Genomic DNA, 14,321 nt, shown 5'->3' with positions numbered 1-14,321 from the left:
TTATAATTTACACAATTTATTACAAAATTAAGGATGAGCTTGGAATTGCTTACAATACCTAGACAAGCCAGCGTAATTACACACCAAGGAACGCCAATAACTCAAATTCATCTGCAATGCTGTAGAAGAGGGGTAAATGCAATGTCATTCTGATAAAGCTAGACATTTTACAGCTAATTAAGCAGGAAGTCGATGCTTTCAGCCATTTCAGCATGAAAGTGTAAAACCCACAATCTATTTCATCCAAGATTAGCTAAGTCACACCTAACATTGCATTATACATTAGATTTCTATTTGGGCAACCCATTTCCTTAACTGGAAGCAGGGAAGTCATTATAAAGTTTTCTGAGGATTTCATTTTTTTGTGTGTGGCTATTCTTGTTTATACATCCGCCTACTCATTTTCCTGCCTTTTGTATTCCTGATAACATCCCAGAGAAAGCCTGTCTTAGGAAAGGGAGACAGATACATTTTTACTTCATTACAACAACTCACAGCTCTAAGAAGGTCCGAAGAACAAAGCATGAAGTCTGTCATTATTTAGATGTTGTGAAAAAGAGGTAGATTTCCAGAATTTTGTTTCTTTGTGTACTTTACAAAATTATAAATAGTTTTGGCACTCTTAGTGAGCTGATTGCATCTGCTTAACACAACCCTCCTAGACACGTTACACAAGTGAACAAGCAAGAAGGAGAAAAAAAGAAGAAAAACGTGAGCAAATAAGTTAGAAACATTGATTATTAACACCGTCCAGGTAAGAGTCAATTATGCCTTTGTACCTCTTTGTTAGAAGGAAATAAACAATTTGTAAAAAGTGAACATATTTGCCTGGAAAACACATAAATAACCATGGAGATTAAAACATTCTACAAACAGAGAAACTAGCCATGTTAAAGACCTCAACTGAAAGATTTTCATTCAAGGTTCCAACCCCAGGAATAGGGCTCCAGACTATATCCAAATTCAAAGTTCAGCCTTTCATTCAGCAGCCTTGCTCAACTTAAAACTTCATTCCAACCACCGACCTCCCGGAGATTTGGATGTCATCAAATGGAAACAGAGCCAGAATCTACAAGACAAGGACATTGTACAAAGTCACATTTCACTGCTGACATATTGCCTATGTTATAATAAATACAGTAGATCCATGTCCATCAGTGCAGAGATTGCATTTTTGTGACTTAAATTAACACTTTGTTAAAACAACACTATTTCAGCCTAGTTGCTCTGCGTCTCGTAGGTGAGCGATAGACATAGTTTCGAACAAGATTTCAGCATGCCGACAACTTTCCAGGAGGAGAAAGGCTGTAGTTTCTATTAGCTTGGAATCCCAAGCCGATGATGTCATAGGTTTCTGAACTGTCCAGATTAGCCCACCTCTGAGACGCAGTGCGAGAAGACAGAGATGGCACCTTCTAATATGAGAATTAGTGATCAGTCACCAATTCAGTCACCAATTAATTAACTCTTTCTGTACACTTTTTTTGAAAATATCTTCCTCCTAGTATAATCATAATACCGGATCATCATGTTTTAGGGGAGAAAAAAAATCATGGCACTGCATCTTTAACTCACATCATCATTTCCATCAGCAAGGTCCAGTGCAGTTTCATCCTCCATGTTTCGCAACATCTTATCAGCACCGGACTGGCAGAGAAGGTTAGCGATGGTGGCATCCTGTCTTCCCACTGCAAGGTGCAGTGGCGTACAACCATTGAACATGGCAGCATCCACGTTTGCGCCCTTGTTCAACAGCATTGTCACTGAGGAGACGTCGTGGAGCTCTACAGCTAGATGGAGACAAGTCTTCCCACTTGTTCCTTCCTGAAAGAAAACAGATGGCCAACAGGCAGTGAGAGGGTGTGAAAAGAAGAGTTGGGTAGAGCATGTTTTCGCCTGTCTCTCTGCTGTGTGTGTTTGACTGATCTTGCAAAATTCAAGGTGCCAAGGACCTATATTCTCCAATCAAATCCGTCAATGACAACTACATCATTTTTTTAAATATAATATAATCACAGAGCAATCACCCCTCCAAGTTATAGGATAAATTTCCCACCAGGCTTGCCAATTACAACACTCATGTCCCTCTGGATTATGGGGATGATGTACAAGGAACTAGACAATCGCAGACAAGCAATTTTGCCGGCACAAAAAATATAACATTTCTAAATGTGACAGCATACCCTGAATCCCCCAGTCTTAAAGGCACACTGTGCATATTTTTAAACCCCTTTGTTCTGATATACTGTATGTACATACAGTATATGATATATACACTGCATATACTGTTTGCATTCTGTGTTTGGCCACTCGTAAACCCAAGGTCTCCCAGCCAGGGCCCTATACTAGATCATCCCTCTACAGTCTACACTAAATCTCTTCAACGATCTACAAGCTCACTTCCTTTCTAGTAGGCTGCAGGTGTAATGCAGGTAGTCAGTGTGTTGCCAGATTTAGCAAGAGAAACAAGTGACTAGGTCTATGAAAACAAGCCCAAAAGAAGCAGCTAGGCTAATTAGGTTTTACCAGATCGACAAGCTCACAACGTGTAACATCGCAACACATTGTGAGCTTGTAGATCTGCTATTTAAATGTTTTTGAAAAATACATTTTGGGGGATATTTTTTTAAAGATTTTAACAACACAAATGTGTGTCGCTGGCACAAAATATTTACAGATGGGGGTCCATCGACAAATACATATTTGGGGGTCCGTGACATGAAGAAATGGAACCACTGGTTTAAACAACATTAGGAACCAAGCCCAAATAAGCAACTACACTTTGAAAACAAGCCCAAAGTCGTTTATTATAAGCAAACATGGCAACACTGGTAAACAGGAAACCCATTTATTTGGGGCTCCCCAAGACCCCTAACTCCCCTACCTTCCTACACTTCTTGAAAATGGTAAATGGTGCATTTATATAGCGCTTTTATCCAAGGCGCTTTACATAGATTGTGCATTACATTCACGCACACATTCATACACCGGTGGCGGAGAAAACCATGCAAGGCACCAACCTACTCACCGGGAGCAATTAGGGGTTCAGAGTCTTGCTCAAGGACTCTTCGACATTAACTCAGAGGGAGCCCGGATTCGAACTGGGAAGGAACCCTTCGTGTTCTAATAACGGTTTCTCTACCCCTGAGCTATGCCGCCCCTACACACTTCCTGTGTGTGGCCAAGAATAAGGTGAATGAGGTTCAACTGGTTAGAGCTTACCTCTGCAAAACGCGTTATGGTAATTCTTGCCACAGCGTATGTATATATAATTACTGTACAGTATGTGTATATATGATCTCCTCAATCCTCAAAATCATCAATGTGTCCCTATAATGTCTGAGCACGTCAACTCAGTCTGAGCTGTCTTACAGTACCGACACTTGACAATAGTTGCACAACAACTAATATAGCCTGATGCAGAAGCTTCTTGAAATAAAAAAAAACACGTAGAGTTGCCCAACGAGCATGCTGTAGGCAGGCCCTATCTGAAAATAACATCATTTAATTGCAACATCACTACTGAATTTGAGGTTAAATTATGTCATGGGAGAACAATTGCTCTCTTTCCTCGATTCCCATTTTCTACTACAGTAGATCTGAGATGTATTTCCTAAGACTATGCTGGCATGGTCCGTCACCTTTCAGAATAAGCTGTGACTGTATCTCATTCTACGTGCCATTAATTTAGGTTTTTATGTACATTTGAGTGTGAACTCTCAAAGTGAGTCGAGGGCAGCGAAAACCCGACACTCAGATTTAAAATCACCACCTTTGATTGACTGGTGATACATAATTGACACAAATAATTAAAAGGTCAGACTTTGCGGATTACAGATACATATGAATGACAGAAACCTGATAGAAAGATGGACAGGTAGACAATAATCTGCATGGGAGAGAGAGAGGAAGACACAATAGAGACTCTAGGCAGAAATGTCATTGCTGTATCATCACATCACTATTATTATTATGGCATGCCTCCAGGCAGAGATTTACTCTCTACTGAGCACACCTTATAGTTAGTTATTAGTTAGTTGTTTACATTTTTTAAAAGTACTATGAAATGTAACATGACAACATTATTATTATTATTATTTGAAAAAAGGAGTGTCTGTAAAGCTAGGCAGTGTTATGTTCAGTGAGTGATATAAACTCAGAGGAATGTCTAGGGTACATTACAGTAAGCCTGGCGTGTGTTCCCTTCTATTGCAGTCTATTCCAATTTAGACTGTCTGGACCTTCCCCTGTCACACTGGGAAGCTTGGCTCTGGGCTGTCCTAGAAAAAGCTGTGGTATATCAGGGCCAGCCCTGCCTAATCATATCTTTGAATCTAATTACGTCTTCACGAATCCTGCATAAACCACTGAGTCAGCCCGTATCACTGTCAGCATTGCACAGGTGCAGCAGATTTATAGACGGGAATACGTGTACAACATAAGGGCACAAGCTGTGATCACAATTTCAAACGGATCTGGGTAGTACATTCATGGTTTCACACCTCTCGCTGTCAGGTGGAAACCTTGTATGTCCAAAACTAGTACTTTTCAGGAAATGGACAAAATAACCTGTGTTACAATTGATCTAATGTAGTTATTATCACAAGCTCTTGGTAAACTTTTCATCGGTAAAAAAAAAGACACACTTAACCACTTTCACTCAACCCTAACCCTAACTTAAAAGAAAAGCAAAAAAAGCTAAAATATCAAAGAAAGCTGATGCGATACATTGTACAACTTGTACATCGTCTTATTTTTGCTAACTTTTGTGTGACACTGTAGTTGACAAAGTACCGCATTAATTTACAAAAAGAAAAGTCGATATATGGAGATACAAGGTTTCCGCCCGACAGCAACAACATGCAAAATGAACAGCAGTCAAAGTCAACATCATGTTCTTATGCTTGCTTGTCATACCACACTCACTATTATGATGAAATAGTTTCCCCTGTGTATTTCCCCAAGAGAGGCATTTGAGGGCAGAGAGTGAAGCATCGCCCCCTTTGCGGTAATTCTATGTCTTGAGCGAGCACAAGTGTGACCTCACCCGTCATGTGATGGCATTAACACTCTAATATCAAGTGTCCATTTCACCCATTATAATTCAAAAACCATGCAGCACAGCTTATTTTCATGGGATCATAATACCAAAGCAGGATGCACAATACTAACCTGGATATTCAGGTCTGCCCCCTTTTTCATCAGGAGCTTCAGAAGTTGGTGTTGCCTTTTCTGTGTAGCCAGGTGAAGACAGGTAAGCCCTGAAAGTACACTGCCATTTACTCACATGAAGAGAAACATACTGAGCAGCTGTTCCCAATTTGTGTCATTTAAAATGAATTGTCAGTATAATGCTACTAGCTAACTGTTTACTTTACACAATGCAAATATTTCGTTTTGCTGGTTAGTTTGTCGCAGATAATTGCGTACTTCATCAACGCATAAGCCGAGTTTTGTAGGCACTTGCACTAAATCCCCCCCTCTCAATAAAATAAGGAAAACATGACCGACAAATTGAAGAACGTGAAGCAATCTGGTATCATTACAATAACCCTAACCCTTTTGTATACAACCACATACGCAGTGTGTGTGTGTGTGTGTGTGTGTGTGTGTGTGTGTGTGTGTGTGTGTGTGTGTGTGTGTGTGTGTGTCTCGCATGCACGCGCAAGCACACCCACACCCACACCCACAGTAAATGTCACTAAACGACAACCACATTAGCTGTAACAGCAGTAACAGAACAGTTAATCCTGCGTTCACCTCTCCAGTTCTGGATCTCTAGGACTGGCGCCAGCTTGCTGGGCGACACCTCTCTGGTCATCTCAGTAGCGCAGTCAATCCGGCCCAACTGGCAGGCCACGTGCAAAGGGGTGTTCCCGTCCTGGTCCTGCAGCTCCAGACTGGCTGCCTTATCAACCAGGGCCTGCACCACACTGGGTAGGCTCAGGTAGGTGGCCAGGTGCAATGGCGTCTACAGCAAGGGAGATATCGCTGTTGTCGGGTGGAAACCTTGTATGTCCAAAACTGTTTGTTTTGTATTTATATTTTTAAAAAATGATTTAAAGTAGTCAAAACAGACGATCTACAAGCACACAACGCCTTGTTGTGCGAGGCGTTGTGTGCTTGTATATCTGCTGTTTTCACTACTGTTGCACGGCGGCCTTGTATGATGAAGCAGGGCTTTACTTTGCAAAAAGACGTACACATTTTAAACTTGGAGATTTCTGCTCGACAGTGACCATATGGTGTAATAATGCAATCAGAGAAAGAAGAAATATGTTTTTGTTACTTTTAGGTTACTGTTCTGTACAGTAAATAGCTCTGTGTGCTCACTGACAGTGACAGCATAAACTAGTATCCATAAGCTATAGTTTTTCTTTACAAGACCTACAGGGACCAACACGATTTTTTAAGAAGGTCTGAATTAAGCAATCAACCCCCACAGCTATTGTGTGGCTTTCGGTGAACCCTTCTACAAGAACAGGATCCACTGAGTCACCGCATTAAGTGCTGACTCTCAATTTTGACTCTTCAGATGTTTTTCTTTGAAACAAACACCAGCGGTATCAGCTTGCTTTCTTCAACCCTGGCTAGAGCCATGTCTGTCATCTTAAAAAGATTGGAATGGTTTCTTCCGCCTACGCTCACAAGGATACACACCACTGTTTCCCTATGGTTTTGTTTCTACAGGCAGGAGGAGGGGAGTTTCCATTCAAAGTCCCTCATGAGCTAACAAAGGAACCACCCACAGTGATGAGGGTTTGTACTGCAGAGAAAGAGGAACAGTAGTTCCCTTGGAATCGAAGTCATAAATAAAACTATACTTGTCACTGTCAACACATTGATTAAGAGGAAGTAATGCAGTGCCAAAAAGTTCCAGACCTTCAGTGGCCTGACTTAGATTGTGTTGCATTGCACAATTTCACATACCTGGTACAGATTGTTTTGGATGTCCAGAATATCTTTTGGGAATAGCTGTATCAACTGGTGAGCAAAATATTCATCTTCATGAATGATTGCTAAATGCAGGATCCTATAGGGGTGACAAACAAACAAGTTTCACCTTACATGCTTGCGGAAAACCCAGTAGGCCTGCTGTCACATAATTGAGCAACAGAGGCAGTATTCTGAAGAACTGGAAAATAAGAGACAAGTGATGGGAAGATATATTGCCTCATAATCCTCCATTAAAATTGCATTGCATTTTACTGAGAAGTGCAATGTTGCAAGGTTTAAGTGGAAATATCAGGCAATAGTAGGCAAAGTATTGGGCATGTTTAAATGATGTGAGTGTTGGGTGTTAAATCTCTGTGTTCTGATGTTAAAATGCCCTAAACGCAAAGCTAGTCAAGAACAACAATTCACTAACCTCAATACCTGAGTGGGAAGTTGTAGCAAACAAATGTGTGCAAAAACCAGGAAATGGAACTGAGCGTTAGAGCTGAATTTAGAGTCAGACCAACCAGCAGTAGCAGCACACAAGGCCTCGTTATGAAATTATTTTTAATAAGACTACATTTTGCTTTCAACCAATTCCAAGTTGAGGGATTTAATGAAATACATTATTTCATTTTATGTTGAAAACTGAAACCAATTTCTGTTTATTTCTTTATTGACATACATTTCTCCTTATCAACAGAATAATGAAAATATTTTTGTTTTTACATCACATTCTTAGTAATTAGTAACAGTAACACAATCTATAACTGAATCAGGAATAAACAAGGTCATGTACACTACAGTACATGCAGACTATGTTAATTGCATTGCTCTGCTGCTTTCAGTGATGAGTGTTGGACACTTCAGATTTGCAACACTTCCTATATAATAACCATGAAGTCTTGCATCATCAACCACGTCTCGGGTCGATCTGGGACAGGTCTGCTTTCTGTCCCTAAAACCCGAACTAAACATGGAGAAGCAGCATTCAGTTTTTATGCACCACATATTTGGAACTAACTCCCTAAAAGCTGCCGGCCTGCTGCTCTGCTGTTCTTTGAAATCACAGCAAAAAAAAGGGGGGGTTTCTGTTCACCACTGCCTTTTTTAGAGATTTTAGAATTACTTATTTTATTTATACTTATTTGTGTTTTTACTGTATTCAATTTTTTATATTGTGTTTTTGTCCTGAATAGGTTCCTATGGAGGACACAGGTGTTTTCTTCGTTTATGTAAAGCACACAGAATTGCCTTGTTGTTGAAATGTGCTGTACAAATAAACTTGACTTGCCTTCCCTATAAAGGCTGCAGAGAAACATGGAGACACCATGACCCCACAGATCCACAAGCTGTTTTGACTGTAAGCCATACTTGACTTGGCCATAAATGACTTAATACCTGAATTATACTTTGTTATACAGTGGCATCGCACACGCACACACAAAATAATCAGTCTACAAGCTCATATCACATCTTGTATCCTTGCCCTATTGTGAGCTTGCAGATATGCTATACTTTTCTCTCATCCTCAGACAAGCCCTCCATCGTCGCTTCCAGTCATCCATAAAATGTAAATAAGCTCTATAAATGTTGTAGTATTAAACCGTTTTTTTGAAGACTACAACATTTAAATATTATTTCAGTTGCAGACTACTAAAATATGTGTGGTCAATGGTGATGGAAAGGGGCAGACAGGTTGATTAGTTGATTGCATTGTGATTTTCTTTGTATCTCTAGAGGGGAAAAAGTGTGTTTCCATATCTTTATGTATATGCTATCTTAGCATTTTATTCAGATAAAAAGCAGGTATGATGTGTTAACCCAGATTCAAATGACAAACTAAATGAATGATGGTCTGGCTGACTGGCTTGCCAGAAAGGCCCTTCTGTTACAGTACAACTCATTCATGTCAGAGGAACTTCCTGATTTGAGTAAGAACTAAGAATTGAATGAAAAATAGCTAAAAATCCCACAGGGGAAACTCGATGTTTGCATGATTCTCTCTCAGTCGAATGGAATTGATGTGGCGTATATTTCAGTTTTTTTCTGACATGTAACTACGCTAAAAGATGACAGACTGAAACCATGAGACCCAAATCATGAGAGAGCGGAAATCTAACAAGGTCAAACAGTAAACAATGAATGTACTTACGTCAATGATTAGTTTACAATTTACATCAGTCCTTATAACTACAACGTCAAACAGTTGATGATGCACTTCGATGGATGAGTGGGACTTGGGACAATGGTAGAATATACAGACTGATGGGCTATTTTACTCTTCTCTGAGGGAACATGTCAAGCCTACAGTGCTGATGTTTCATTCTTAAACCATGATCCACCAGTCACATGCTGTGTGGATGGATATAGATTGGACTACATGTAGAAAAATAATCATTGTGGCATCATTCCCATTTCCTTCTACATTATGCATACAAAATCTGATGCAATCTGGATTCCGCAAGTCACTGTGCCTGTTGGGGATCCCTATATCAGTGGTTCTCAACTACGAGAGTGTATAAAAACGGAACCAAAAGGATGCTTACGGGTCAATCTCTACACTTGTCCTTGAAATTAAAAGGTTTGAGAACCCCCTGGCTGCCCTACATTGATTGAATGGTCTTGAGCTTGAGACAGGCATGGCTGTCTGACAGAAGGCCTACTATGTGCCCTGTCTGTCTTGTATGGGGAAGTCCAGCGGGCCCCATGCTGCCACTTCTGCTTTCCGAGGCGCCCCAGTGGAATGCAGCTACTGTAGCTCAGTGACTTCCAAACAGTGGTGTCAGGACCCATTTTTGAAAACAGCTTCAAATTCAAATTGGGTCTCCAGCTAAAAGGTTTGGGGACCACTGAGCTAGACCCATGAGCCATGACAGAGCAGGCAGAAAAACCCAGCAGTATTGCATTTTAACCCTCCCCCTTCCTCAGAAAACAAATGACATGTAAAACTATGGGTAAAATTCCAGTCCCATTCATAGAACTTATGTGGCAGTTTATAATTGGTTCCATTAAAAGTCCAAAAGTAATTGATTATGTGACACAGGCCTGTTTCATTCTCTCACAACCTGATTGATTAGCCTATTTAAATATGGTCCTTTGCATACAGTCAATTAAGAAAGCTAATGGTTAATTACTTCATCTACTGACTGCTGTGCTGTTAGGATTCTTTTTAATAAATATATATTAAAAAGGAAAAACATTTAAAAGTAAAAGGAACATTGAACAGTAGCCTAAGTAACACCCATTTCTCTCAAGTGTCAAGTTCATGCTGGAATGTAATACTGAAAGGCACTCCACAATCTACTACTAAAGAATTTTCAGATGACTTGGGGGGAAAGGAAAGCAAAACCCTAATATCTAATAACCTAGTAACAACTTAGATCAGTGTTTGTTTAGTTGCAGTGGTGTAACTAAGTGCATTTACTTTACATACATTAATTAAACTTCAGCTACATTTCAGCCCTTTGAAAATTGCTATTTTCAAATGATTTCTATACATTTCAAAACAATACATTTGAAATTGGACATTCTGCATATTGAGTGCTTTTACTTTTGGTACTTTCAGTATCCGACATTTTGATGCCAATACCTTTGTAGGCTTTTACTCAAGTAGGCTACATTTTGAATTCCGGACTTGTAGAGTAGGCTATATCTATCTACATTGTAGTCTAAAACAATGTTTTTCAAACTTTCAAATTCAAGGTCTCCCCTTATCCCCAGTGTACAAATGGAACCAAAAGAACACGTTAGGGTTCATTTGGTTCCATTTTACACTGTCAGGCTACTTTTTCCACCACTGTTTATCTATAGTTACATGTTCATGTTTGCATCTTCTAATGGAATGCACCACATTCAGGCTCAGCTTGAGATGCAATCCTAAATAAGGCAGCATAGAGCAGTGGTTCTCAAAGTGGATTCCTGGGACTCTGTGGGTTCCTTTTAGGCCAGGGCCCAGGGGTCTCATACAGGTCTCTGACAGTGTACAAATGGAACCAATACATGTAGGGTTCATTTGTACACTGTCAGAGTTAAGGAGAGACCTTGAAATTTAAAAAGTTTGAGAAACACTGGCCTAGAGAAAACGGAATGAAGGAAAACACATACGTGTCCCCATCTTCAGTGATAGTGGTGAGCAGGTTGTCAGACTCCTGGTCGCAAGGCTCCGTGCTCTGCGCAGCCTCGTCGTTTATGTTTAACTCCGACAGGCTCTCCACGGTCAATGACGAGGAGCCGTACGCCGAGTCCAGACGCTCGTCCACGGACGACGTGGAGAACTTATCCCTCGGTTCACCGTACTCGTCGGAAGACTGGTACCGCGACGTGGGCTCGTCTTTCGACATGGATCTATACGAGTCAATGCCAGAGTCCACACGGTTCTCTTCGAACAAGTTGTCTTTTTTGTTGTAGTCGCCGCTTGCCATGGTTGCTGCTGGCTGGCTGGTGGCCCCCCGGGGGTCCCCGGCCCGGATTCCCCTTCTCTCGGTGTTTTAAGCCTCCTTGGTACCTGTTGTCGATTCGTCCTCCAGGGAAAGGCTGATCACACCTGAGAGAATCAGCGCTCCTTTGTGAAACCAAAGGAATGCACCGTTTCGTTTCATGCCCACCGCACGCTTTCCCTTCCCGAACGATACTAAAAAAATCAGAATAAAAGTTTATCAAAAAGTTTGAGAGAAACGCGCGTTTTAAACGGGTCGCACGGTAGCGAGGTTCATAATAACAGCATTCCTCTAATAATAACAATAAGTAGACTATTAAGACAAAAATAACTCGAAAGGTCTTAAACGTGTGGTAACATCATAGGTCAAATGCAGAGTTCGCCCTGCATAGTCCGGGGCATGTGAGCAATGAAACGCGATAGGGGAAGAGCTGACATGTGAAAAGCAAAGCTGTTTTTGTCCTGTGGGGGAATCCCCAAAAGGCGTGGCCCTAGTGTGTGTGTGTGTGTGTGTGTGTGTGTGTGTGTGTGTGTGTGTGTGTGTGTGTGTGTGTGTGTGTGTGTGTGTGTGCGCGTGCGTGCGCGTGCGTGCGTGCGTGCTTACTTCTCGCGCGTGTGCACCGGATCACGGATTGCTAGAGAAGCATGCAGAAGTTAGAAGGTAACCTGATCAACACACGGACCTTTGCATTGTGTTGAGCAAACACTGTAGAGTTGAACTTGGAGCGCGTGCGTGGGACTCATGGGGTCACTCTTATTAGCCCACGAGTGACCCCAACCCCCCACAACTGGTTGTTGTCGTTGGTTGGAAGGCCAACTTCAAACTGCACTATTATAGGCTATTTATTATGTAGGCTGACAACAGTTACTGTGGTCTGTGCAGTGTGGTGGAAAAAGTAGGCTACCGGTAGGCTACTTACATTTCTTAAGAAAAAGCATCAGTGCAATATAGACTATATAGAAATACTGAGTAAGTAGGCCTAACTGAATAATGAGTAAAAGTCTGGAATTCAAAATGCTCTTGAGTAAAAGTACAAAAAATATTGGCATCAAAAAGTAGGCTACTAAATTATGCAGAATGTCCCATTTCATAAGTTTTCAAGAAAATGCTTTGAAAATAGCAGATAGGTCTACAATTGTGAGATGATAGGGCTGAAGACGTGGTTAATGTATGTTTTGTAATAATCAATCTGCCAAGTAACGAGTAACTAAAGTTTTGCAATAATTGTATTTGAGTAGGCTAGGTCTATAAGACATGTAGAATATTTGACTTTGATCGAGATGTAGTGGAGTAGAAGTAAAAGTAGCCTATTGAACATGAGACATTCTCAAGTAGGCCTACGTAGCCTACAAATACCTCAAAATTGTACTTACAATGTAGGCCTACTTAGTTACTATACCACTGTGTAACAATATTAGTGTAGTGTGCGTCTGCATGGGAACTCTTTGCAGTGGGAAGCTCTTTACGAATGGATCCATATCCATGTGGCATGAAGGGATCGTAGAGTTATTATAAAGGAAGGGATTATGTATAGGCTGATATATAGATAGGCTCATACAAAATGCTTGTTAAAAGCAGTCATTGTTGCCTGTCAAAGAGGCTAAAAGGCCATGTCGTCCACGCTACCCTTGTCTGCCTTCTGTATTGACATGGCCAATTGGCCATTAGAGGGCAGTAGAATATCAGCTTACTTCTAGAGATATTCCTCTAAAAAAATACAAGAAAACTGGACACTTGTGCCAAGTGGGCACAGTGGCACACTGTCGCACACAGCCTGTGTAGTGTAGGCTATAGTTTTACGAAACGGGCCCTATTAAACTATCCCCTCGTCAAGCTATATAGGCCTAATGTAACAATATTATATCATTTGTGGCTATTTGAACTTCATTTGAATGACGTATGTAGGCCATATTGAACAGTCTCAATGTCTCACTCTCAAAAATAGGCCGACACACTTAAATGTATAGGTCTACGTAGCCTACCGTATGTATTTATTTTTGTTCAGTAGCCCTACTGGTATTTTACTCACCTATTCCAGTGACAAAAAAATGCAATAGCAGTCTATAACAGCAGTCTATAATTTTGAATAGCCTACTGAATGTGGACTAATTAGGCTACAAACTGCTGGATTATTTTTGTTGTTGTTGTTGTTGTTGTTGTTGTTGTTGTTGTTGTTGTTGTTGTTGGTGGTGGTGGTGGTGTCTCAGAATAATCCAGGCACTTAAACAAGCAGGCTATGACCTTCCACGTGCATAGCCTGGCCCTAACCTATAGGCCTAGGGGGATGATGACAAGGTCACACACTCAGATGAGATAGTGGTTTTCTTACTGCGCATTGCTTTAATTCTTACTGCGGGATTACCTTTAATACTTAAAGGGCTAAAAGGGTGAGCTTATTTACATTTTTGTGTCTGGGTAGGCTACTCACTATGCAGTAGCCTACGCACGTGTTATTGTCTTCTTTGTCCTGCGCGCGCACGCACGCACGCACACGCACGCACGCACGCACGCACACACACACACACACACACACACACACACACACACTTGCTTTCACGTAAGTGCGGTGGCAAATTTATGACTGCACCTGCCACTTTGTCCAGGCAGGGAAAGCTGATTGATTGACGCGATCTTCCATCACATCTTTTCTCTGTTCCCAGGACAGGACGAGGAGCCTTATTTTTCTGTGTTGTCCGATCGGGCATGCACCCGACATGACTGCAGGTTTTCGTAGCCACGCAACGGCTGCTCGTGTGAAAGATGTGTGCGGGGATGCATCTCAGATATTTTAACACTGCCATCATTTCGGCTTACCCGCCGCTCCGCACCTGGTTGTTTCTTTTGAACGATGCGTGGGGGCTTATTGCTGCGGTCTGCTTTTCACCGTGATTTTGGAACTCGCTATTCCCAAAAGATCGATGCTCTATCATTTGCCCCATTGTCAAC

At 41.2% G+C, this 14,321-nt stretch overlaps 1 protein-coding gene across 1 annotated transcript; it reads right to left on the bottom strand.

Moving 5' to 3' along the window:
• Window positions 1–11,767, bottom strand: nfkbie (nuclear factor of kappa light polypeptide gene enhancer in B-cells inhibitor, epsilon). Its single transcript, XM_080744299.1, has 6 exons — window positions 11,044–11,767; window positions 6,931–7,033; window positions 5,761–5,971; window positions 5,173–5,261; window positions 1,576–1,824; window positions 1–1,069 (listed from the first exon to the last, which is right to left on the bottom strand). Exons 1-6 carry the CDS (start codon window positions 11,358–11,360, stop codon window positions 1,001–1,003), a joined length of 1,038 nt encoding a protein of 345 aa, XP_080600425.1. The 5' UTR covers window positions 11,361–11,767; the 3' UTR covers window positions 1–1,000.
• Window positions 11,768–14,321: the final 2,554 nt, after the last annotated feature.

Source organism: Nannobrachium achirus (assembly GCF_963921795.1).
Source record: "Nannobrachium achirus genome assembly, chromosome: 16".
Lineage (NCBI taxonomy): Eukaryota > Metazoa > Chordata > Actinopteri > Myctophiformes > Myctophidae > Nannobrachium > Nannobrachium achirus.
This window is presented reverse-complemented; position numbering and strand designations above follow the sequence as displayed.

Bases quoted from the DNA above. Each gene is read 5' to 3' on its own strand.
- nfkbie (XM_080744299.1), bottom strand. From the start codon at position 11,360: ATGGCAAGCGGCGACTACAACAAAAAAGACAACTTGTTCGAAGAGAAC. The intron at 5,262-5,760 runs GTGAACGCAGGA...GTGTACTTTCAG, and splicing joins AGAGATCCAGAACTGGAGAG to GGCTTACCTGTCTTCACCTG. The intron at 1,825-5,172 runs GTTAGTATTGTG...GTTTTCTTTCAG, and splicing joins GGGCAGACCTGAATATCCAG to GAAGGAACAAGTGGGAAGAC.